A 23,399-nucleotide genomic window follows, 5' to 3' on the forward strand; every position below is an offset into this window, starting at 1 on the left:
AGGCTAACATGTCAGTAGTTCATAGTTTTTGGTCTTGCACCATCCTTAAATAGTAGGGACACAGTTGTTACTCTCCAACCCATAGGAACAATTCCAGAATCTATAGAGCTTTGGAAGATTATAACCAAACCATTTATTATCTCTAAGTCTCTAAAAAAAAAATTCCCTAAACAAAAGCAAAGTAATTGTTTAATCCTTCTGCCGTTTCCCGGACATTTGTGCCCCAGCCCAATGTAAACTGGGAGAAATTAATTTAATGTTCACTGACAGGACTATGCTGCCAGACCCCAAGTTGGTTGCTTTGCATTTGGCTTCTCTCACTACAAGATAACTGCAGTGTGCAATGGTTTCCTGCTCAGTACCAGATCTCTAGCTTTTCATGGATTATACAAATGATTTGGATTTAAGTGAGGACCCACAATTAAGCAGTTTGCCAATTACACCTAAAATAAAGCATGGAAAAAAAAAAGGTCTGGGTTGCAAGAAAATAATAATGAACTGGTTATATGTGTGCAAACGTGGCAAATGGAATCCAGTCCAGGGAGGTGCTAGGTAATGCATCTGGGGTAGGCAAACAAGCTAATATGGATACTACATACGGGATAAGACTGCGTGTCCAGACATCTCTGAATATAGCAGGTCAGACAGATAAAATGGTTAAGTAGGCATACTTTATAGACTGATGCTTTGAGTCCTTCAGCAGGGAGGTTATACCAGAAATGTATGTTCTAGCATGACCTCATAAGGCAATCACTGGGATAAAGGCATGATAAACAATTGAGCAATTTGTGCCAATGCTTATTGGAGTTTAGAAGAAAACGAGGAGAGATGATCTTACTAAAACAGATGATTCTGAAGAAGCTTGACAAGGTAGATGAGGTGTCTTCCCAAATGGAGGAAACTGAAAACTAAAAGGGACTCAATTTTAAAATACCGAATTACAGGCATGGTAGTGTAGCCGTTAGCATAACGCTATTACAATGCCAGCAACTGGGGTTCAATTCCAGCTGCTGTCTGTAAGGAGTTTGTACGTTCTCCCCGTGACTCCATGGGTTTCCTCCGGCTGCTCCGGTTTCTTCCCACATTCCAAAGATGTACGGGTTAGGAAGTTGTGGGCATGCTATGTTGGCGCCGGAAGCGTGGCGACACTTGCGAGCTGCACCCAGAACACTCCATGCAAAAGTTGCAATTCACCGTGTGTTTCGATGTACATGTGACTAACAAAGATATCTTATCTTACCCTTAAGATAGAGATAATGCAGTGAATCTTTGGAATTCTTTACCCAAAAGAGCTGTTGAGGCTAAGTCATAGAATAAATCAATCCTGAGACAGATTTCTGGACTGCAGGAGTTGGTAAAGTTGATAGGGAACTGTAATTCGACTCTAGTGTGCAGGGGAGTGGAAAAATCTTGGGGGCGGGGGGGGGGGGGAGGTGGGGTGGAGTGCGAATGGGAACAAGTTAATGGGAACACGGGAAGACTATGTAGAATTAGCATAAGTGAGTGCTCGAGTACTTGATGGGCAGGGCAGACTCAGTGGCTGTGGCACCTGTTTCTGTGCTGTATGACCCAGTTGGACTTGTCCATTACTCTTGGCTCTTGTGCACTGGCACACAAGAGAGGACCCCCACCTTGACTGGAAGTAAGCAAAAATTGATGGCATGTCAGAAACCTGAGTTGTTTTAAGAATCTGTACTCACACTTCCCTGGAACCAGTAACCCATGCAACTTGAGAATCATGCTGCTGAGAATGGAAGTTCAAAGCATTGCGATAGTATGGATCTCAACATTGTGCTGAAAATATTTCATGCTACACTATAAAGTTGATGATTTACCACAGCAATGACAAAATTTCCATTCAGAATTTTTGACTTTGCATATAGGCAGGTTAAGAATTTTCTGACAAATGACAGATTACAGTCATAATCTATTTATGCACATGTGGGAGTCTTGGAAGAATTACTCACCCTAATAGAGGAAGAAAAACAAAAGAGATCAGTAAAATCATCAGAATCTTTTAGAACAAAATAGAAAGTCAGCAAACGTTGTAAACCCCTAAATAAAAACAGTGCTGGTAACTTCCATTTCCTTTTGGATTCCTCTAGCAAAGAATCAGCACATATGGGCAGAATTCCAGCAAACTGTTGTAACACTTTGACGTATTTATTAAAGAGACCTACTGATGTCATACTCAATTATCTGATCTATCACAGGCATGTAGGTTACTGAAAATGGAATTCTTCAGCCTTAAGGAACCACACACTTATCCCTATCCTTTGGTTGCACATCATCATCAGCCTGAAATTTCCTTTTGGACTTCGACAAGTCTGAACACAAATATGATGCTAATTTAGTATAAATTGAAGAATAAAGTTGTGGTACAACACCTAAAATTAACTCAGGAGAAATTCACTTCTGGAGTCAAGGAAGGTACCAGATCCTAAAAGGGGCTTCTTTGTAAATTTAAATTCCTCCATGCTGAACTTGGCTGTATAGCAAGCTGAGCTTTAAACTTCACATAATATCCACCACACAAATCAATTGCTTTCATTCTGTCATTCTTTAACTGTCTCCACTTGCAGTTATAACAAATTCTCCATGCCTTCATTATTCTCAAAGAGTTACAATGATTCAATTACAGATCTTCTCTTGTATTAAACCTCATTCCCTCAGTTCTTTTTCACTAACCTTGCATGCAGCCTCTTTCTGCCTTACTACTAATTCTTTACCTGGTTTTGTCCATATCTTTTGGTATCACTTCAACTCACGTGGGAAACACACAAGTGCAAGGACATTCAATTACATCCAAATTCCACCTATTCTATATTCTCTTACATTCTCACCAAAGAATCTATAATAGTTTGATTTGGAAAATTTCCATTGACCATCATCCTTTGGATGAACGAGTATCAAATTTCTGCTACCCTTTTATGATAAAGCACTTTGAGGAAATCAGGAAGCTAAAAAGGGGACATGAGATATGCTCAGCAGATAAGGTAAAAGAGAATCCTCAGAGATTCTGTAAATCTATTAAGAAATCACTTACCTTCCAGTCCAGGTGAATCTGCTCCAGGTTTTCCAGGTCTGACCTTAAGCAATCACCTACCAGGTGGCTCCACTCCAGGACTTCCAGGACCAATGAGTTGCAGCCACTTACCTTGGAAGCTTGGTAAGAGGGCTGGGCTGCAGGTGAGGCTGAAACAGCACGGGTACAAGACCCTTCCTGCTCAGCATACTACTAGCTAACATCCAGGCCATTGAGAACAAAGTTGATAAACTAAGGGAAAGACTGACCTACCAAAGAGAACCGAGGGACTACCGTGTGCTATGTCTCACCGAAACGTGGCTTACAACTGCTTCACCTGACTGTGCCATACAACCCGAGGGTTTCTCAATCAACCAAATTGACCGTACAGCGTCCTCGGGCAAAGTTAGAGATGGAGGGGTCTGCTTCTTAATCAATAACTCATGATGCTTGGATGTAACGGCCCTGGCAAGTTCCTGCTCACCCAGCCTGGAATATCTAACAGTGGTGTCGACCATACTACCTGCCATAGGAGTTCACTTCAGCTATCCTGATGGCAGTCTACATCCCACCCCAGATGGACACGAAGCCTGCACTCAATGAACTATATACTTTGTGGTCAACAGCCTTGAAACAGGATACCCTGAAGCCCTCTTCATTTTTGCAGGTGACTTCAACCAGGTCAACCTCAAGAGGGTGTTACCAAAGTACTACCAGCACGTGTCCTGTCCCACCAGGGGCCCTAACACCCTTGACCGTTGCTATACAACCAAAGATGCCTTTTGAGCCACCCCTCACGCTCACTTTGGTAAACCAGACCACCAGCCTCGTCCTTCTCCCTGCATACAAACAGAAATTGAAACAGGAGGATCCAGTACAGAGAGTCAGGCAGTGCTGGTCTGAGGAAACAGATGAGCTTCTCAGCGACTGCTTGGAGTCAGTGGACTGGTCCATGTTCAAAGGCTCAGCTGCCAGCCTTGATGAGAATGCCACCATCATCACGGACTTTATCAGCAAGTGTGTTGAGGACTGTGTACCAAAGAGGACAATACGGGTGTTCCCAAACCGGAAACCATGGATGAACTGGGAGATTCATTCCCTACTGAAGTTGAGGACTGCTGCATTCCAATCAGGTAACCCTGACCTTTACAAGAAATCCAGATACGACCTCTGTAAAGCTATCAGAGATGCCAAGAGACAATACCAGTTCAAAATAGAGTCCCAGACCAGTCATCAGTTGTGGCAGGGCTTACATGCTATAATGGGCTACAAAACGAAGTCGGGCAGCATAGTCAACAACAGTGCATCCCATCCTGATGAGCTCAACGCATTTTATGCACATTTTGAACAGAAGGGGATTGGTTTGTCACCACCCACCCTGACAGCCTCCAATGCAATTGAACCCGTCACCATTGAGGATGTAAGATCAGTCTTCCAGAGAGTGAATCCGAGGAAAGCATCTGGCCCAGATGGTGTCCCTGGCCAAGTGCTCAGATTTTGTGCTGATCAGCTGGTGGGGTATTTGCAGACATATTTAACCTCTCCCTGCTTCAATCTGAGGTTACCACCTATTTTAAGAAGACAACTATCATTCCAGTACCTAAGAAAAACAAGATAACATGCCTTAATGACTACCGACCAGTGGCTCTGACATCCACCATCATGTGCTTTGAGAGGCTGGTCATGGCATGCATCAACTCCAGTCCCCCAGACAACCTCGATCCACTGCAATTTGTCTACTGCCAAAACAGGTCTACAGTAGATGCCATCTCCCTGGCCCAACACTCAGCTCTGGACAGTAAAGACACCTACATTAGACTATTGTTTATTGACTACAGTTCCACCTTCAATACTATAGTTCCAAGCAACTCATCACCCAACTCCGAGACCTGGGACTTGACACCTCCCTCTGCAACTGGATCCTTGACTTTCTGATCAACAGACCCTAATCAGTGAGGATAGGCAGCAACACCTCCAGCAGGATTATTCTCAACACTGGTGCCACACAAGGCTGTGTCCTCAGCCCTCTACTCTCTATATACTCATGACTGCATGGCCAGACTCTGCTCTAACTCCATCTACAAGTTTGCAGATGATACCACTGTAGTGGGCCATATCTCAAATAATGATGAGCAGGAGTACAGGAAGGAGATAGAGAGCTTAGTGACATGGTGTCATGACAACAACCTTTCCCTCAATGTCAGCAAAACAAAAGAGCTGGTCATTGACTTCAGGAAAGGGGGCGGTGTACATGTGTTGTCTGCATCAATGGGGCTGAGGTCGAGAGGGTTAAGAGCTTCAGGTTCCTAGGAGCGAACATCACCAATAGCCTGTCCTAGTCCAACCACGTAGACGCCATGGCCAAGAAAGCTCATCAGCACCTCTACTTCCTCAGGAGGCAAAAGAAACTTGGCATGTTGCCTTTGACATTCACCAACTTTTACCGATACACAATGAAAGCATCCTATCTGGACACATCACAGCTTGGTATGGCAACTGATCTGCCCGGGACTGCAAGAAACTGCAGAGTTGTGGACGCAGCCCAACACATTACGGAAACCACCCTCGCCTCCATGGACTCTGTCTATGCCTCTCGCTGCCTTGGTGAAGCAGCCAGTTGAATCAAAGACCCACCCACCCAGGTCATTCTCTCTTCTCTCCTCTTCCATCAGGCAGAAGACACAGGAGCCTGAGGGCACATATCACCAGGCTCAAGGACACCTTCTATCCCACTGTGATAAGACTATTGAATGGTTCCCTTATACGATGAGAAGGACTCTTGACCTCACAACCTACCTTGTTATGGCCTTGCACCTTATTGTCTACCTGCAATGCACTTACCTGTAGTTGTGACACTTTACTCTGTATTCTGTTATTGATTTTACATTGTACTACCTCAATGCACTGTGTAACGAATTGATCTGTATGAGCAGTATGCAAGACAAGTTTTTCACTATACCTCGGTACAAGTGACAATAATGAACCAATAACAATACCAATAAAGGTGGGTACATTCCTGGGGCCCGACAAAGTGTAACTTAGGATGCTGTGGGAAACAAGGGAAGAAGTTGCTGGGACCCTGGCAGAGATATTTGCACCTTCCTTAATCACCATTGAGGTACTGGAAGATTGAAATTGTAGGGATTGGTGCTGGGTTCCCCATTGCTTGTCATGTATACTAACAATTCGAATGAGAACATAGGTGGCATGATTAATAAGTTTGTGGATGACACCAAAATTGGTGGTGTGGCGGACAGTGAAGATAATTGTCTAAGGTTAAAACAGGATCTAGATCCATTGGGAACGTGGGCAAAGGAATGGCAGATGGAATTTAACTCGGACATTTTGGGGCAGGACTTAAACAGTGAATGACAGGGCCCTGGGGAGTGTTGTAGAACTGAGACCTATTTCCCTGAAAGTGGTGATTCAAGTAGACAAGCTGGTGAAGGATGCATATGGCATGCTTGCCTTCATTGGATGGGGCATTGAGTGAAAGAGTTGTACAAGATGCTGGTGAGACTGCACCTGGAATACTGTGTGCAGTTCTGGTTGCCCAGCAATAGGATGGATGTGATTAAGCTAGAGAGGGTGCAGAAATGATTCATAAGGATGTTGCCAGGACTAGAGGAATTGAGTTTCAAGAAGAAACTCTATAGATTGGGATTGTTTCCCTGGGAGCAAAGGAGGCTGATGCGTGACATGATAGAGCTTTACAAGATCATGAGAGGCATAGATAAGGTGGATGGTCACAGGTTTTTCTCCCCCCCCCCCCCCCCAGGGTAGGGGAGTCTAAAACCATAGGGCATAGATTTAAGCTTAGAGTGGAAAGATTTAAAGGTGACCTGATGGGAAAAGGTGACCTGGTGGTGGCTATATAGAATGAGCTGCCAGAGGAAGCGGTAGAGATGGGTACAATTACAATGTTTAAATGTCATTTGGACAGGTTCATGGATAGGAGAGGTTTAGAGGGTTAGAGGCCCAATGCAGGCAAATAGGACTAGCTCAGGAATGCACCTTGGTCCGTATGGATGAATTAGGCCAAAGGGCCTGTTTCCAATGCTGTACGAATCTGACTCTATGATCTGGTACCTTACACTGAACACAATATTCCAGATGGCTTTAATTATTACAACTGATCCATTACTTCCTCCCCTTAGTAATCCAGGCCATTGAGATACAGGCCAACATTCCATTACCATTTCTGGTTGCTTTCTGTTGGGTGCCCTGAACTCCCAATGTTTATAAAATTTGTTTATGACGTATGATCATTGGCAATGTCAACATTTATTGATCCCAAGCGATATGTGTTTATTAACTCCTAAATCTCTTTGCTCCTCCCTCTTAAGTTTTCATATATTAAGAAAATTTGTATTGTTTAAAATCTAAAATACAAAACCTTGCTCTTTTTCACATTAAATAATCAACCAGAGTTTTGCCCTTCTTCACCTCCTCTTTGATCCTTTATAATTTCTCAACAACATCCACAATTATTGTAGTCAATAAAACATAAATGCTGGAAACCCTCAATAGGTTAGGCAATACTTGTGAAAGGAGAAGCAAAGTTAACATTTCAAGTCGAAGACTGGAAGAAAGAGATAGAAGTTATTTTTAAATTTCAAAGAAGTTGGAGGATAGATGAAGAAGACGAAAGGACTATCTCCAAGAGGGTGAGGCGAGGGTTGTCATGGGAATAAACTATTAATGAAATCATTTGGTTGATAGATTAATTAAATCAATTGGAGAAAGAACACAAAAGATTATAAAAGCTGCAAAATGTTTGGCAGGTGAGGGTAAAATTGATGGACGCCAAAGAGAAAACACTCTGCTGGTTGAAATAATATCAAGCACAAAGGTTTATGGGTGATGGAGATCAACCATTTCAGCCAGAGCACATGAATGTATGGCAGTGCCCCAGACTGACTAAACTGACTTGTTTCATCAAAAACATCAAAAGTGGGAATGCTCAGTGATAATTACATAATCTTCACCTTCAATTGTTGTTCCTCAGAAAATGAAATAGTTCATGCATCCAGCAAGATTTAGACAATATCCAGGTATGGGGTGATAATTCAGAGGTACAAATGACCAACTCCAATAAGAACATCTAACTACTTTCCCTTGGTATGCAAGGAAATTACTATAGCCATTCTCCAGCATCAACATCCTACGTATAATCAATGACAAATCAAAAACTCTGCAGTAAGTGAGTCACCATCTTTCTACAATCTACAAGGCAGAAAGTAGGTGATAAGACTATGCATCACTTGCCTGGATGAGTGCAACTGAAGCAATGCAAGCTTAACATCACCCAGGATGAAGCTGCTGCTAGACTGGTATGGCATTCACACCCAAAACATTCATTCCTTTCACTAATGATACACTGTGGATGCAGCACATGCCAGTTACAAATCTGACAACATTTCACAAATCCACGTCTGCTTCCAAAGACAAGGTTACCACCACCAGCAACTCCCTCTCCAAGTCACACACCACTTTGACTTGGAAATAGAGTCATAGAACGATACAGCATGGAAAGAGGCCCTTTGGCCCACCAATATCAACCACCTCTATACACTATTCCTACATTAATGAATCTTTTCTCCCTGCATTCTCATCAACTCCCCAAAGAGTGTACCACCCATCCAGACACTTAATTTACAGGGGTAATTTACAGTGGCCAATTAACCTACCAATCTGCACATCTTTGAAATGTGGGAGTAAACTGGTGAGGATCAATCCTGGGTCTCTGATTCTTTGAGGCAGTGGTTCTAATGGCTGCACCACTGTGCAACCCTAAATATATTCCCTGGGGAATATTTTCCCCCATCTTATCTGGCACCAGGCCTAAATCCTGGAACTCCCCATGCAATAACACCTTCAAATGAAGGACAGCAGCATTTCACAAAGGTGACATCACCATCTTAGGGACAAACAATAAATGTGGTCAACAATGCCCACATCCTGAAATATGAATATAAAGTATTCCAATTCACTGAGTGGAATTTCTACTCAACTTCTGTTTTGGGAGATATACACTAGATCAGAAAGTCAACATATGGCACATACCGCAAAATTATTTTGCAAAGATACTTTTAAACAATAAGCAAATCATTTCATTTTAAGCTGATATTAAGGATACAAGCATAACAGTGTAATGCTTTATGACTGAATTTAGAGTTAAACAAGACAGGTATTTATTTGTATTCTTTAATTTTTCAAGGCAATTTAAAACTAGGTGATTGTTCTCAAAGTTCTTGATGCTGCTGATGAAAACAATTTTTTTTACACTCATACCTGACTGTTTGTGGTAAGAGATCTCTCTGTTGGTCAAACGGAGCCATCGCCTCTTAAAATTATGCACTCTATGAATTCGATTTCTTCCCTGAGCTCTTTTAATGACTTCCCTGCAATGTGGAACAATATATACTTTATTTGCCTTTGTATTCTCAAGGAGTTAGTACCTGCCGAAAGACTTGGGTACAACTTAAGCGGTATTCACCATATCCAAACTTGCTAAATCCTAATCAAGATATTCCAGGTTAGTACAAGAACAGCAGCTATCCACCATGGTGACAAGATCCCCAGTTATACTTCAAGCATATCAGAGTTGAGAGTTCTTCCCCAAATCAGCTTTGATCTGTGGTCAACTTCCCATTCTACTTATTTTGTCAAAATGCCTGTTCTCATGAACAATAATAGTTCCAGGAGAGCTGCAGTAATTGCTAACTATGGTATGTGTTATTCAATGTGCACTTTAATTTTATAATATTTCTCTAGTTTTATTCATTTGCTTTAACTCTTACCCTTCTTTGAGAATAATTGTTTCTTCGACGCCACTGGGCTCCTTACTTTGCACAGAAGATACTTCATCTATAAACTAAAAACAGGATCATTTCAGGATAAAACTGTTGATATTGACGATATTGACAGCAGAGTTAAAAATGAATATGACCAAGCTTTTCTATTTGTAGGATACATTTTAAGTGCAATATTTTCTTAACATTTAAATGATTACAAAACTCCTAAAGTGTCCTAAAGTGTTTGTTATTAGACTCACCTTTTTAACTGAATCAATGCATTTTTCTTCCTGAAACAGTTTAAAGAACTCACACATATAGGATTCTTTGAAGCTTGACTGCAAGTCAAAAGAAATCAGACATCAACACACAGTAGCACAGGAAAAAACTGCACTAAATCTTTGCAAAAAAATAATGATGGTACTGACTAGTTTGTTTTTCGATAAACTGCACCAGCTTCCCAAGGTTTGGATTGTTTTAGAAATTAGAGTCAAGACTCGAGATGTCTGAGCATCCTACAAGGGGAGGAGGTAAGAGAGAAAAAGAAATAAATTAAACTAAGTAATTCGTGCTCCCTTCCAGAGTTTCAGCTTGCAACATGAAATCAATGTTAATTGAAAGGCACTGAACCTTGCTGTCAGCCTCTCCAAGGAACACCTTAATAGTCCCAGTTTAGCATTCAAATGTACTTTTAAACAAGTTTGAAATTTTAGTCTTTATACTTCTACACCACAGCTGGATGGTGACATCAGACATACATTTCACTTGTGTTTCCTGACATATTTAAACATCATTAGTCATTACTTTTCCATCGACTTTCTTAATTTTTTTTTTAAGTATTAGATTCACATGGTTTGGGGATTGTCCCAACAATTTCTTACAAACATACAAATTCGGAGGACGAGTAGACCATTCAGCCCCACGAGCCTGCTTCAGATTTCAATAAGATCCTGGCTGATCCGAAAGTACCCTCTGCATTCCCGTTTATCCGCAGTGACTTTTCACCCAGTTGCTTAATATCCATCTCTGCTTTAAGAATTCAGAAAGGCTCTGGTTTGCTGTCCTTAGAAGAAGGGTTCCAAAGACTCTCAATCCTTACAAAAATATTTTACCTCACCTCTGTCTTAAAAGGGTGACCATTTATTTTTAAACAAGTTTCCAGGTCTAGATTCTCCTATAAGAGAAAAAAAATGTCCTGTTCACATCCACTCTGTGAAGACCCCTCCCCAGGATCTTATGCATTTCTCAGGCACAGGTTCAATGTTACACACTGCTTGAAGAGTGTTCAATTTTTTCACATTTAAACATTGTTCATTGCATCTTTCCAGTTTGCCTACTTAAATGCTTCTTTTAAGGTATTTCACGATTTCCTCTTGAAAATCTTAATACTCAGTGATGAATTTCAAACTCTGCAAAATTGAGTCAGGGTATAATCATAACTCTTCAGGGTCTTTTATGACCTACAAGAACCAAGTGAAGTTACCTCAAATTGTGAACCTAACTTAATCAAAAATGAAATACCACGAATGCTGGAAATCTGAAATAAACAGAAAATGCAGGGAGCCCTCATCAGATCAAGCAGCATTTCTCATGTACCAGTAACTTCAATTTCTCATGCCCATCTTTATTGAGCATATTTCAAGTTCTAGGTAATGTTGAATATGTCCCAGGCCTTTCCTGCTTATCCAGAGTTGATTCAAGTGGTCACAATCAAATTCTGCTCCATGAATTAGCTGGTCTCATTACAAATTGTCCTCATCCTTACGGATATCCAAGGTAAAACTCAGGCAAATCGGACAGCTTATTTCACTTTGCATCCATTCCTGGGCTTCTAATTTCTCAGTTTTGAAATCAGAACAGAGTTATTTTGTACAACTTACTGGGTGATGGGGTCGGAGATGGAAAGTGTGAGGTGAAACAATTGCAACTGCGAAGAATCGAAGGAAGACAAAGCTGCTTACGGCAGAGTACTTCACATGGAGATCATCTGGAAATGCAGATTCAGTAAAGAGGGTTAACGTTTTATTACTAGTTGTCCTTTCTGATGTTTCAGAATCACAGAATGGTTACAGCAAGGAAAGATTTGACCTGTCAAGTCTGTACCAACTCTATGTAAAACCAATCCCGCTAGCACTGCTCACCTCCTGCTCTAGCCCTGCAAATCTTCTCCTTTCACATCCCATCTCTCTTTTAACACGATCCCCCCTCCACCCCACTAACTGTTCTCTCTTTCGGTCAAATGGATTTATTGGTCTCTATTACACTCTAAATGACACCAGAAGAAATATTCAGTGATCAAGCAGAATTAATTATGAGACCTCAGTCTAAACAGTGACATGCCTAGAACAGTGTATCATTCAACTCCTCAAATTCACCCAGTAGAAACTGATGTACTTGTTTTCACAGTATACTTGTGCCATGATTGTGACCTTGGGCATCAATTAGGCTACTCTACCAACAGCCCATAAGAACAAAGTGTTAAATCATAAGATTATGCTTCATTAAAATATTAGTTGAAAAGCTCCATCAGTGTGATAAGATGCAACATCTTGGAGCTCAGGTTTAATTTTCAACCATTAGTATAGATGGTTACTCGATGATTGGCAAAGACAGAGTAGACCGAAGGACCTGTTACTGTACGACTCTGACTCATTAATATACTCATTTACATTTGATTTTTTTTGTAGAAAGACAAAAACTGAATTGTTTTAATTATCATCTATCATGCCTTGCATCTCTCACCTGGAAATTGATTCCTTGCCAATTTTTGTAGTGAATTAAACACCTCGCACATTAAAGTAGGACAACTCATACTTGATTGCACAATCACATTGAACACTCTTTCAACATAATGGCGAAGGTTCTCCTGCAAAATTCAAAACATACAATGAAAAAGAATAACATTTCCATTGCAGCGGAAGCACAATTTGCAACATTATGGACAGTATTCCTTCTCTCACTACCCCTTCCTACACTTTTTACAAGTGAAAAACCTGATGTAGTATCACAGGAGATACTCCAAGATGACTGCTCTGAATTCTCAATGTTTTGTCTATCTTCACCCTATAGAGTTGCAGCAATATGTTGGCATTTAGGGCACATGGAATTTGACTATAATAATATGCATTAGAATTAGTTATCACATTGGAAGACGGGAAATAAATAGACAGTTCTAGATGGTTACCACAGGAAATGGTGCTTGGACACCAGCATTTACAATTTATAACAACTTGGCTGAGGGGATCAAATGCCAAGCTAAGTGAGTGGGTGAGAACATGGCAGATGGAAAGTAATGTGGAAAAACATGAGGTCATCCATTTCCATGCACAAAACAGAAAAGCAGAATATTTTTTTAAAAATGGAACAAAATGAATTGTCCAAAACGGGCCTACCTGTCCTCATACACAAGTCATTGAAAGCTGAAGTGCAGGTGCAACAAGCAATGAGGAAGGCAAATTCTACATTGGCCTTTATTACAAGGATCTGAGTACAGGAATAAAGCTATCTTGGTGAGACCACATCTGGAGTACTGGTGTCTTTCACCAAAAATGGATATACTTGCCGTAGAGGGAGAGCAATGAAGATTGACCAGAATGGGTCCAGGGTCAGTGGATTTGTTGTATAAAGAGAGATTGTGCCTGGATTTTCCAGAATTTAGAAGAACCAGAGGAGATCTCATTGAAAATTCCATCAGGGCTCAAGAGGATGGATGCAAGGAGGATGTTTTCCCTGGCTGAGGAGAATAGAACCAGTCATCCCAGTCTCAGAATAAGGGGGTAGAATATTTAGCTCTGAGATGAGCAGGAATTTCATTTCACTCCAGTGGTGAATCTTTGGAATTCTCCACTATGGAGGCTCAATTATTCAGTTCATTCAAAGGAAATACAAAAGATTCCTGGATATTAAGGGATGTGGGGACAGTGCAGGAAAATGAAGCTAGGGAGATAGAAATACAGCCATTATTTTGATGAATAGCAAAGTAGGCTTGTGAAGTTAGATGGCCTATTCCTGCTCACAATTGTTTTCTCAAGCTCTCTCCAGCTGCAGTCATCTCCCTAAGTCTAGCCACTAAGATTACTCGATAATTACCAGCTGATTAACTTCCAGCAAAATGAATGAAGGTGTCATCAACAGCATTATCAAGTAACACATATTTACTGTTGCCTAGTGTGGGTTTCACCAAGACTGTTGGGATCCATTCCTCATCTCAGCCTTGACTCAATTGTGGATCAAAGTTCTGAATTCTAAAGATATGGCAAGTGTGCCTGCTTGACATCAAGGTAACATTTGATAGAGCATGGAATCAAGCAGCCCTGAAGTAAACTGGGCATTAAAGAAAAAATGGATTCCTACCTCGCACAAAGGAAGATTTTTTTTAGTAGTTGGAGATCAAAAATCCCACCCCAAAAACATCAGTGCAGGAGTCCCTGGGTGTCTGAAGCCTAATCACTACAACTGCTTCACCAATGACTTTCCTTCCATCACAAGGTTCATTTATGATTGCACTATGTTCAATTCCATTTGCAAGTCCTCAGCAAAGAAATGCAGTAAAACCTAGATCTGATAAGTGGGTGTAACATTTATGCTGCAAACGGTGTCAGACTCTTGACAAGAGTGTCTAACCACTTATTCTTAACATTCAGCAACTGTACTGCCACAGAGCATTCAAACTCATCAATAATCATGGGGTTAGATCATTGACTAGTAAAACGCTTACGTTAGTACAGTTGCTATAAGAGGGCAGGTCTAAATGCCTGGGCATCCTGTGACAACCTCCTGACAAACGCTACTGTCTTACTACTGTCTATCAAAGGCAAACACAGAAGCACAATGGAATACCATGTATGTGCCTGGATGGATGCACCCAAACCCCACCCAGTTTAACATTCAATCCCTTCCACTACTGGTGCACAGTGGCTTAGTGTATGCCATGTACAAAAATACATTGCAGTCACTCATTAGGCTGCTCAGAGCCATGACTTATATAACAAAAAGCATATGAGCAGCAGATACGTGTACACCATCTCCTACAGGTTCTTCTTCAATACACCCAGTGTCCTAACCTGGATATCACTGCTGTTCCTTCACTGTGACCGCCTCTAAATCTTGGAACTTCAAACCCAACATCCTTGTGGAAGTATTTTCAGCAGGAGTGGTTTAAAATGTCAACGCTCATCTCCATCTTTGAGAAAAAAATAGGGATGTGCAATAAACACTGGCCTTGCCAGCAATGTCCACATCCATGAAAATGAATTTAAAAATATAGAAATCTGAACAGAGACCTGCCACGTATCTCTGACACAGAGCAATAGTCAAAAGTGCTAGGCTGAATAAAGCAAGTGCTCACTTCCAGCCAACTCAAATGGTAAGCTCCACAGATCATGCACAAGTTATATGGATTGTTGCCAGGGTTGAGTGTTTGCTGCATTGAGCACTTAACTGCCTAATTAGGAGGACAGTGACTGGAACCAATGTGAAAAAAAATTAAATTGGCTTTCTGGTTTTAGTTGAAGGGAATTTTATATTAGCTTGCTGGTTTTAGATGCAAGACAGTTTGCTAGCAGGTCTACTGACAGTAATCCTTGTGTACTGCATGCAAAACTCAAGGTCTGCACACTTCCCTTTGCTGACATGGTGAAAATGAAAGTGTGTTAATCAAGGGGCTACTACATTGATGAAAGGGTTTGGTAAACTAGTTTGATGGTGTAGTATTCTTAGCTTTACATAAACATTAAATTACATATTCTGAAGCAATTATCAGAAAAATGAATGCACGCACCTTGTTCACCTCAAACATTATCACCTTCCTTGAGCTTTATATAGGATCAATCTCACAAGTTTTGCAGGAGTCACAAATCTAAACAAATAGAAATCCAATTAATCTTTAGTAAGGATTTTATGAATATCTTAAAAGTTACATTAACTCAAATAATATAGGTCTTTTTATTGCAGAAACAGATTCATACAGCACAGAACAGGCCCTTACAGCCCACCCTCATCCTGCTTACTGTGATGCCAATCTGCATCAGGCCTGTATCCTTCTATGCCTCTCCTGTGCAAGTACTTGTCTAAATGCCTCTTAAACATTGTAATTGTATCTGCCCCTACCACCTCCTCTGGCAGCATGTCCTAGATAACCACCACCCTGTGTGAAAAACTTACCCTTCAGATCTTTTCTAAATTTCTCACCTCTCACCTTAAACCTGTATCCTCTAGTTCTAGATTCCCCTCTCCTGGGAAACATTCCGACTATCTATCCCATTTATGCTCCTCATAATTTTATGAAGCTCTGTAAGGTCACCCCTCAGCCTCCTATGTTCCAGTGAGGATAAATCCAGTCTATCCAATCTCTCCCTATAAGTAAAGCCCTCCTTTCCAGGAAAAATCCTGATGAATCTCTTCTGCACTTACTTTATTGGTACCACATCCTTCCTGTAGTGTGGTGACCAAAACCGTACACACTACTCCTAGTGTGATCTAACCAACATTTCGTACAGCTGCAACATGACATCCCAACTCTTATACTCAATGCCTCAGCCTATGAAGGGAAGCGTGACAAATGCCTTCTTCACTACTCTAACCAGCCGTGCCGCCACTTTCAGTGAACTATGATTTCCTGTTGTCAACTCGCCTCAGATATGTTCTATCTGAACCTTCTGGAGCAGTCTATATGCAGGGTCTGAATGGTGATCTCAACAAAACTGGAACTACTGGGGAATGAACCACTTGCATTTGTTGTCTGCATTGTTACTGCTCTGAGCCTCTCAGGAAGGATGCTCATCCTCTCGGGATATTGTTTCAGTACAGGTCCAATTTATGTACCGCCTTTTATTGGGACTTTCGTGACTACTCAAAGCTGCGTTATTGGATAATATTTTTCCCCCTCTTCAACTGTCAGCAGCATGACATGACAGGCATATGATATTCCAGGTACACGAGAAGAGCATGTTATCATTAAAATAATTGTTTTGAGATAAACATCACACAAGATGTGTCATGTGTTGAATGTGGAACACAGCTGTCAGGTGGCCATGGATGGAGAGGTTGCTGCTTCCCAGGGATCATTTCTTGGTTGGGAACACAAGATGAGCACAATATACAGTCATGCCTCAGAACATTTTTGCATTGTAAAGCAAAAGAAAGCACAACATTTTCCCCCCATCACTTATACTCAATTCACTGTAGAAAAAAATCCAGGAATGAGATCACATATTTCTGGATGTATTCACACGTTCATTTTTGCAGCAATATTTGTTATAGAAATCCTGGGCCCAACACATTGATGCAATCAGCTCCACTATGTTAGGAGCTTGAAGAGATTTGGTATGTCACCAAAGACTCTTGCAAATTCCTACAGATGTACAATGGAGAGCATTCTGACTGATTGCATCACAGCCTGGTGTGGAAGCTCCAATGTGCAGGATCGCAAGAGGATGCAGAGGGTTGTAGACTCAGCCAGCTCCATCACGGGCACAACTCTCCCTACTATCGAGGACAGCTTCAAGAGGCGGTGCCTCAAGAAGGCAGCGTCTCAAGGCAGCAGCATCCATCACTAAGGACGCTGACCATTCGGGACGTGCCCTCTTCTCATTACTTCCATCGGGGAAGAGGTATAGGAGCCTAAAGACCAATACTCAGCAACTTAGGAACAGCTTCTTCCCCTCCGCCATCAGATTTCGAAATGGTCCATGAACCCATGACGCTACCTCATTATTCCTTTTTTTTGTACTATTTATGTTGTAATTTATAGTAATTTTATATCTTTGCACTGTACCGCTGCCGCAAAACAATAAATTTCACGACATACGTCAATGATGATAAACTTGATTCTGATAAATATAATTATTGCATAAGATTGTTTAAAAGACACACATACCTACCTTCTTGCAAAAAGTGTGAGAACCTAATTAAGAGCTAGCAATGAGACAAAGTGCTCAAGTACCAGAGAGAAAATAAAATTAAAAACAGAAGAGATAAAATTCATGTGTACACGTGACAATGTATTTAGCTCAATACACAATATTTATAATGCTCCAGATTCGAGCATCTGCAGAATTTCTTGTGTCAATGCATTTAGATAGCATCTTTAGTAGAGTAAACGCTGCACCTTGCAGTAGAGATAACGAGCATAAATTGATATCGAGCCACAAACCAACGTCTGATCAAATAAGACTAAGAACTGTTTAAAGGAAGAAAGAGAAGCAGAGCTTTATATAAGAACAGGGATCTATGTAGAAGGCAGTGAAAAAACAAGATGTACTGGTGAATGGAACTGGTGCTATGCACATGTATCAGCTTTATAAGGATGGAGGAAGTTGTAATAGATAGGGAGAAGCATCATCATGGAGGAGTTTGAATATTACAAGGCAATGCTAGGTTGGGATCCAGCTTTCGAAAGTGTATAAATGGGCAGTCAGCAAAGGAATATCAAATGAGAACTTTACAGAGTGGAATACGAGAGATCAGTCAAGAGAGCACTGGAATTCATCAGATCTGGAGATAACAAAGTTTGGATTAGAAATTCAGCTACATGTGATCTAAAGCAACTGCATAGTCAAGCAACGTTATGGAGGAGGAAGTGGATGGTTTCCGTGAAGAGCACAGGGGGTTAGAAGCACAACTCAGGGTCAAGCAGAATACCAAAGAGGCAAACTGAATGGTCCAGTGTTAAAAAATGAACAGGAAGTGGCATAGAATTAGTGGCTATGAAATGTTGTTTTTGGCAGGGGCCAAAATCAATGGTTTTAGTCTTCCCAAAATTCAATTACAGAATATTTATGCTCATTCCCATAATGGATGCAAATCAAGAGTAACAGAAGGTTTGAAGTAGGTAGAACCAGTGTGGTTTAGCACACAAATGGAAGTTATGACGAAAGATACGAGTATAAGAGAGATAAAACAAGACAGTGAAGATGAGAGAGGAAGTAAAAGTTGTGGCGTTTTTCTCAGAACAGAGGAGTTATGAAGGGATTGTGTAAAGGTACTTAAAACCATGGAGAGGGCGAGAATGTTTCCACTGGCAGAAGGGTCAAAGACTAGAGGACATCATATAAAGGGAATTTGGCAAATGAACCAGGGTGAATATGAAGAAATTGTTTTTTTATTTTAGAAACATGAGGAGTGGATAGAATCTGGAATGCACTGCCAGGGGTAGCAGTGGAGGCAAATTCAATTCAAATGCACACTGAAAAGGAATAAAAACTGTCAAAGAGGAAAAGATTAGCCAAAGTTTATGTGGGTCCCTTACAGAATGAGATAAAAGAAATTATACTGGGGAATAAGGAAGCGGTATAAAAATAATTGTTTGATTTCTGCCATCTTCACAGAAGGTGACATGGCAATTATTTGAGAACTCTAAAAATAAAAGAGGAGCTCTAAGAAATTAGCATCAAATTTTAAAAAAGTATTGCAAAAATTAACAGAACTAAAACCCAAGGTCTCGCCACATTTATTCCTGGGATGCCAGGTTAGTCACGAGGAGAGACTGAGAAAATCAGGGTTACATCCTCTTGTGTTTAGAAGAGTGTGATCTCGTTGAAACATAACATTCCTGTTGTGCTTGACAAAGGCACATGAGAATTTGATGTCCTCTCTGGCTATGGAGTCCAGAACCAGGGACAGTCATGAGAGAAAGATGACGACGACTCTGGAATTCATTACCCAATGGAGCCGTGGAGGCCCAGTTTCTTCAACGCAGAGCTTGATAGATTGTTAGATATTAAGGGGAATCAAGGGATATGGAGTCAACACGGACAAGTTGCAGAGGTCAAATATCAGCCAATGATCTTACTCAATGATAGAGTAGGCATAAGTGGGTTTAAGGCCCACTTCTGCTTTTGTTTATGTTTTTTTGCTGCTATTTCTCATGAATTTTCTGAGCCAAGGGGAGAAGAAAGGGAAGTGGAACTATCTAAATTGCTCTTACACAGAGCCAGTATACACTGAAAAGGCTGAAGAGCCTATTTTTGTGCAGTAGTCATTCTATGGGGAAAAGAAATAAAGAAATAGAAAAAAGCTTATTAAACATTTGTTACTCAGCAATTGCACAGGATGATAAACAACAAAATGTATTTTCCTTCATTTGCTAATTGTAGAAAATTTGATCCAAATATAAACTTGGAAGTACATTAATGGAAAAAGGAAAATAACATGTATAACTAAAAGAATAGAACTTGCATCTTACTTCATCTAAAATAGGTTTCAGAGTCACTTTCAGATAATGCTTTCCAACCAGTTTCATCGTTTCATCGATACACCGAGTGGCCAGAGAGTTTCCCCTGAAGATAGTGTTGGCTTCCCTACAAAATCAAAGAATCTGATTACTTTAAAGCTTGTGTGTTTTCTTAAAGCTGCTTAGAACTGAAAGATTGCCAATTGGCAACACAATGTACATTATATCCAACGGTAACTTAAGGTCAAACATTAAATACACATCTTAAAAGCAAGATAACTAAAACTAAAATATAAAACCACTGAGAAAGATATTCAGATTTCTTGCAATATAAATCATTTACTTTATATACAGGATTACTACTGGTTACAGCTTCAAACTTCACTCAACCCAGATTTGGTATTGGTTTATTATTGTCACTTGTAACGAGGTACAGTTAAAACTTGTCTTGCATAATGTTCGTACAGATCAATTCATTACACAGTGCATTGAGGTAGTGCAGGGTAAAAACAATAATAGAATACAGAGTATAGTGTCACAGCTACAGGGAAGTGCATTGCAGATAGGCAATAAGGTGCAAAGTCAAACAAGTCCATCTCATTGTATGAGGGAACCGTTCAAATAGTCTTACTTCAATTTCTGAGACTTCAGCTGAGATTTCAATCCTCAGCTGCACCAATCTACACTTCAAGGAACAGATATTTCCTCTCTCCAGTCTCTGTGCCCTTTGATAACTTTCTAGATACCCAATTAATATATCATGCATTATGTAATTCACATTTATAGGAGGAGTCAACTTTTTATACATTTGAGGCTTTGGATAATTGGTTAAAGTTCAACTAAGCTTGGCTAAATGAAAGTTAATTTAAGAGTTCATTAATAAAGAAAGGAGCTCATTTAAAATAAAAGAGACTCGTAAGTTCAAGAGTATTCTGGTACTGTTATAGGTTCATGTCAGAAAAGGAAGTTGTAGGAATTATGGCTTGGTTTCATCCAAAATGTTTATTTAAATTCACAGTTTACTAAATAAATACTGCACAAACTGGGAACATTCATTGAGGTTAAAAGAACTGATGTGGTACAGGAAAATGTTATCTTGCATAACAGGTCTTAAGAGAATATAATTGAACTTAGAATAAAAAGAGCTTTACTTGGCATCAAGTACATCCAAATCATTGCAACAGTTGTGGGAGTTGGAAACGTGGTCTATTACTCGTTCAGAAACAAATAATGATTTGTTTTAAATATTCCATATCAGAACTAGTGATTAAGCAACCTCTGCTTCTCCCAGGATCAGGTACAGAAGTAAGGGCAACCACTGTCCCAAATGACAGACTTACTGCGTTTGCTGGAGATCTAATTCAGCTAAGCCATGAAGGAAAGGAACTAGCTTCTTATGATGTAACAACAAGCGTACGAGTGGTAACACGGCTTCTTGTTTTGCATTGCATACTTCACCCAGGATATGGACTGCTGAGGCAGATATAGGCTTGAAAACAAGAGAAAAATTAACTTCAGACTGATTTGATCTGAGTGATCACTTAAATTATCCACATTCTATGAATACAAAAATACAGAAAAAACTTAGCATACAGTCCAACACATTTCAAGAAAACCTTAATGAGTGCAAGACTAATCATTTAATTAATAAAATAGATCAGATAATATTACCTATTAGATTACACAAATCTTGTTTACCTGTCGATCTTTGCTTGCTGACTTACACTGGCTTTTGTTTAAACTATGCTTCATTTTTAAAATTCTCATCCTTGTTTTCAAATACCTCCATGGTGTCATTTATCGCTATTTCTGGAATTTCCTCCAGCCCATAATCCTCCAAGTTACCACGCTCCTCTAATTCTTGACACTTGAACATCCCTGATTTCACTGCCAGGGCTTAAAGCTCTGGATATCCCTACCAAAACCTTGCTCCCTCTCTACCACTATTTTCTTTTTCAAGATGCCTCTCAAAGTTTGCCTCTTAAATAATAAAATATAGCCATAGGCATTGTTTATGTGGCTCAGCATTCATTTTTATTTGATCGATAACACTCTGTGAGGCAACCTAGGGCATGTTAAAAACTCCATATAAATATTGCTTTTGTGTTTTTGTATAACAATACCAATCAGAGCCACTGGAAACAAAAACACATTTTAGTACAAGTAGTCAAGCCCGATTCGTCAGCCTGTGTCAGCTCACAATTAGTTGAAACTGGACTCTTAAATGTATTAATGACCAGAAATTTGATATTTAATAATAAATAAATAACCATAAGCAGTATGATTATATACATAGAAGAGCATGTTGCTATAATAAGCTTAGTTATATTTGGATCTGATGCTGTCTTTCATTTTAAGATTACCATTTAATTTGCAATAATATGTGTATTTCAACAGATTATTTAGTGCTGAATGAAAATGCTAGTTAATAAAACCTGGGGATATGGCAATAAACCAAAACTTCTGGCACCAAAAAAAAAGATTTTACATTCTCTTCAAAACATAGACTTACCGTGCTCATATAGAGAAAGGTTACATTTAAGCAAGAAACTTAAGATGCACACACACGGGTGGCCAGAATTATACTCAAAAGGGCAATGATGTCCACTATGATAGGCTGAGCTGTTGTACGTGATTACAACCATTAAAAGACTATCAGCAGATGATGTCAATACCTCTGCTTAAATCAGAAGCTGCCTGTAACTGACAATTTTGTTTGGATCTAAAAGCAGCACTTCCCCCTCCCACCCCCCCTCTATTTTACGCATTAAGGGATAACTGTCATGTCTACCATACTACTGCACAGTACAGGGCCGGTACCAATAACTTTTAAAGGCAAGGTGAATGGCTTGTTTTCATTAGTAGAGCATCCTGGAGGAACAACTTCTTTGTTAGTGGGATATCCACTCAAAATGTGATTTGGTTTTTAAAATGCTACAGAAGTATTTTCTCACATGGTACGGTTACAGTGTCTCAGCAACAACAGGCCACATATCCAAACACATTAATGAAACATATTCTGTACACCCATTCAGGCATAACTTTCAGTTCAGTATCATATACATTTCCCCATTCCTCTACTAACAAAAAAGACAAATCTCACTCAATGGCAGTTATTTTCATTCATTGCACTTCTTTACCCTTCTAGGCTACTCGACAACATATGTTGGATGATATTTTAATAGTTGGCTCTCAAATTGGTAAGATGTTTTGAAGAAGTATAAACTATTGTGCCTTCAAACTTCTCACTCCTTCTAGACACCCCATCTTTCTTTCCCTGCTCCCACCACCACTATTACCAGGCCAAATTCAGCATTTCACCTTTCCTAAGCATATTAGAATAGTTGAGATAATGTTTTGTTGAGAGAAAAGTCAATAAGCAAACAAGATCACCATGTCTTTTTAA

General features: G+C 40.1%; 1 protein-coding gene across 1 annotated transcript in view; it reads right to left on the reverse strand.

Moving 5' to 3' along the window:
• rasa2 (RAS p21 protein activator 2) overlaps positions 1-23,399 on the reverse strand; it is a 146,944-nt gene that overhangs the window by 10,301 nt on the left and 113,244 nt on the right. The window contains 10 exon segments of the mRNA XM_052018237.1: positions 9,320-9,429; positions 9,829-9,902; positions 10,083-10,160; positions 10,251-10,337; positions 11,703-11,809; positions 12,565-12,685; positions 15,600-15,641; positions 15,644-15,679; positions 20,006-20,120; positions 21,334-21,482. Coding sequence (XP_051874197.1) covers positions 9,320-9,429; positions 9,829-9,902; positions 10,083-10,160; positions 10,251-10,337; positions 11,703-11,809; positions 12,565-12,685; positions 15,600-15,641; positions 15,644-15,679; positions 20,006-20,120; positions 21,334-21,482 — 919 coding nt within the window.

Source organism: Pristis pectinata, chromosome 6 (genome assembly GCF_009764475.1).
Source record: "Pristis pectinata isolate sPriPec2 chromosome 6, sPriPec2.1.pri, whole genome shotgun sequence".
Taxonomy (NCBI): domain Eukaryota; kingdom Metazoa; phylum Chordata; class Chondrichthyes; order Rhinopristiformes; family Pristidae; genus Pristis; species Pristis pectinata.